The sequence below is a fragment of the Artemia franciscana genome, unplaced genomic scaffold, assembly GCF_032884065.1.
Source record: "Artemia franciscana unplaced genomic scaffold, ASM3288406v1 Scaffold_1808, whole genome shotgun sequence".
Taxonomy (NCBI): Eukaryota; Metazoa; Arthropoda; class Branchiopoda; order Anostraca; family Artemiidae; genus Artemia; species Artemia franciscana.
In genome coordinates this window covers 22,079-26,094 of record NW_027062966.1, presented here as the reverse complement: position 1 = coordinate 26,094, position 4,016 = coordinate 22,079, and the positions used below count along the sequence as shown (strand labels likewise).

Sequence of the window (4,016 nt, the reverse complement as noted above, 5' to 3'; positions counted from 1 at the left end):
CAACAATCTTGACAGGGCCTGTTGAGGGTGAGGCTGTTCTTATTCCTCGCATTCCCATGATTCCAACGGATCTGCCTTTTCAATTTAAAAGATTGCAAATCCCAATTCGATTAGCATTTGCAATCACTATCAACAAAACTCAAGGTCAATCATTTGAAAAATGTGGTATTGATCATAATACTGATTGTTTTTCCCATGGACAATTGTACGTTGCATTTTCGAGGGTCGGTAAACCTGACAATCTATTTATATGCAGCGACAATTGGACAGCGAAGAATGTTGTATATTCGCAAGTTTATGCAGTTAATTTGTATTGTATCTATCTATCTATCTATCTATATAAAAACGTGTTGTGTGTATGCATGTTTGTTTGTTTGTAAAAAGAAGGTTTGCATATGACGTCGTTATTAGTACATGAAGCTTTGTATATGCACAGACAATGGGAAAGCCAAGAATGTTGTATATTCGCAAGTTTTACGTAGTTCAAAAAACATACATAAATCTATCTATATTCATAGGTAATACACAGGGACACAACTACAATGGCGTGTAACTAATATGGCACGTAACGACTTACGCGCGGGTTTGGGGGCTTGGGGAGGCGCGAAGAGCCCCCATCAACTTGGTGTTGGGGTGGCGCAAAGTGCCACCTGAACAGCAAGTAGAAGATATAAATATAGAAAGATATAATCTGGCGTAACAGACATAGTTTAACAGACATGACACACAAACAACTTATTTTATATATATAGAAGATAGATAGATAGATAGATAGATAGAAGATATACAGGCTAACAATTATAATGTAAATTGTAGTTATTAGCTCCGACTACAAACTCTAGCCCATATCAAATAATTTAATTTTAAGAAGTAGGAATTGCGGCAGAAACCTATATGGTAGTGTAATTTACATAAAGGATCGAAATAATTTATTAAACAAGGACAATGAAAGTTTCGTCGCATATAGCTAAAACATAATAAAGAACAAACCACGGCATATAGTAACTAAACTTTCATAGTTAAGAACAAACTGCTACAACCGGTTGTAGCGTAAAATAGGAACCCTTCGTTCCATAAAAAAATATAAATAGAGATATCAAAGTCAATTATGCAACAGCAAAAACCATTAAAGCTCTAAAAAGAACTGAAAAGCGAGAAAAAACTGTCATTCCTAGCTGATTAAGCAAAGAAAACCACCATCCAAGTCAGTCTTAATCCTATATCTAAGTCAGGTTAAACATAAGATGATCATATGTTTCAAAAAAATTAATGTAACTAATATCACATTCAGTGGCATGTTCACCTAGGGTGAGGCAAGTTAAAAGCATTTTCTGTGAACAATAGATGGTCCAGACTCATCGTATTCCTGTTTAGAAATCCACATCTCTTGGAAAGTTGAGAGGGAAGCTAAGATAGATCCACCAATCCATACGGAGTATTTACGCTCAGATGGGGCAATAACTTTAATCTTCATGGCGGATGGTGCAAGAGCAGTAATTTCTTTTTGCATTCTGTCAGCAATGCTAGGGTACATGGTAGAGCCACCAGACAAAACGATGCTGGCATAGAGATCCTTTCTAATGTCGATATCACATTTGATAATACTCTTGTACGTAGTTTCGTGAATCCCGTAAGATTCCCTACCGAGAAAAGATGGCTGGAATAAGACTTCTGGGCATCTGAATCTCTCATTACCTACAGTGATGATCTGACCATCAGGCAGCACATAGCTCTGTTCAAGAGATGCTGAGCTGGTAGCATTTGCCATCTCCTCTTCGAAATCCAAAGCAACATAACAGAGTTTTTCTTTGATATCTCGAACGATTTCTCTTTCGGCAGTGGTGGTAAAGGAATATCCTCGCTCAGTTAAAATTTTCATCAAGTAATCGGTTAAATCTCGACCAGCTAGATCCAATCTTGAAATCGCATGTTGAATGGCATAACCTTCGTAGATGGGTACAGTATGTGAAACACCATCGCCAGAGTCAAGAACAATACCAGTAGTTCTTCCAGATGCATAGAGGGAAAGGACTGCTTGAATGGCAACATACATAGCAGGGGTGTTAAAAGTTTCAAACATTATTTGAGTCATCTTTTCTCTGTTGGCTTTTGGGTTAAGAGGAGCTTCGGTGAGTAAAACTGGGTGCTCTTTTGGGGCCACACGAAGTTCGTTGTAAAATGTATGATGCCAGATCTTTTCCATATCGTCCCAGTCTGTGACAATCCCATGCTCTACAGGATACTTAAGTCTCAAAATTCCCCTTTTTGCTTGAGCGTCATCACCTACATAAGTATCCTGGCTGCCTGAATTAATCATCACTCCCGTATGTTTTGGACGCCCAACCACAGCAGGAAACAAAGTTTTTGGTTGATCATCTCCTGAAAATCCTGCTTTACAAATACCAGATCCATTATCAATAACAATTGCAGCAACTTCTTCTGTCATTTTATATTATTTGTAATACTAATAATATCCACGTGTCGAGTAGCCTGAACCTAAGAAAGAACAAAACTAATTTTAAAATTTTCTGGTATTTTTATGATGTAAATTAAAAATTTTTAATTATTGCTCGCTGACCATACATACTTTCCCTGTTTCTAGTTAAATAAAATTATTTTATATAAAATTTCCAGGAAATATTTTAGTTTCAGTTGACAATTCAGATTTTTTCTAAAGCAACCCAAAAATTACTGCATTTTGTATAACTATGTCTGCTTTCTTTTTATAATAGAAAAAATTCCATTTTGATTTTTATCAATAATTACGAACAGAAAATTAATTTAAAAAGCTTTTTCTACATGATAAGTTCTGTAAAAAAAAAAGTTAAAGAGCCCCATTAAGCCAAGAATTAGCAAAAAAAAAAGTCAAATAATCTTCAAAGACTAAAACTACAACAAATTACTATCAATACATAAATGAAACTCAAAAAAAAAAGAAATTATAATAGAAGTATAGTGAACGTGGCTTCTGCCCCACCTAAATCTACCATTCAATTTACATCATGTTTAGTCCATTTAAATCACTTTAACATCAATTATTGCACATTTTGAATATCCATTTTGAATCCATAAATTCCAAATGAAAACTAGTCCTTGGACATCAAAGTTGGTGTAATTTTTATATTTTTTCATTTTTATATTTTACTAGCTGTTGGGGGGGCGCTTCATGCCATCCCAATACTTATTTGGTGGGAGCGCTTCGCGCCCCCCAGCCCCAAGCCCCCCGCGCGCGATGGTCGTTACGCGCCATATTAGTTACGCGCCATTGTAGTTGTGTCCCTGTGTACCACCTATGAATAGAGATAGATTTATGTATGTGTTTTGTACTACGTAAAACTTGCGAAAATACAACATTCTTGGCTTTCCCATTGTCTGTGAATATACAAAGCCTTATGTACTAATAATGACGTCATATGCAAACGCTCTTTTTACAAACAAACAAACATGCATACACACAACTCGTTTTCATACAGATAGATAGATAGATAGATACAATACATATTAACTCCGTAAAATTTGCGAATATACAACATTCTTCGCTGTCCAATTGTCGCTGCACATAAATAGATTGTCAGGTTTACCGACCCTCGAACATGCAACTTACAATTGTCCATGGGAAAAACAATCAGTATTAAGATCTATACCACATTTTCTAATGATTGACCTTGAGCTTTGTTGATGGTGATGGCAAATGCTAATCGAATTGGGAATTGCAATCTTTTAAATTGAAAAGGCAGATCCGTTGGAATCATGGGAATGCGAGGAATAAGAATAGCCTCATCCTCAAAAGGCCCTGTCAAGATTGTGGCCTCTATTACGTTTTCCATTGTTTTTTTTTTACGGCTAGTCGCGTGCCATTGCAAAGCTTTGGTGGGTTGATATTTCTTAACAGTATTATTGGTACGCCTATTTTTAGTTGTAGCACGTGTGGTGGAAACCCTGAAAGATCCACGGAATTTAAAAATTCAGATGGATAATTAAAATGCATTAAAATGCGATTCTTTTGATATAGCTAT

General features: G+C 36.0%; 1 protein-coding gene across 1 annotated transcript; it reads right to left on the bottom strand.

The window, feature by feature from the left end:
* Positions 1–779: 779 nt before the first annotated feature.
* On the bottom strand, positions 780–2,446 carry LOC136042707 (actin-2-like). The gene has a single exon (XM_065727669.1). The coding sequence runs from the start codon at positions 2,444–2,446 to the stop codon at positions 1,319–1,321; it is 1,128 nt and encodes a 375-aa protein (XP_065583741.1). The 3' UTR covers positions 780–1,318.
* Between the last annotated feature and the right edge of the window lie 1,570 nt (positions 2,447–4,016).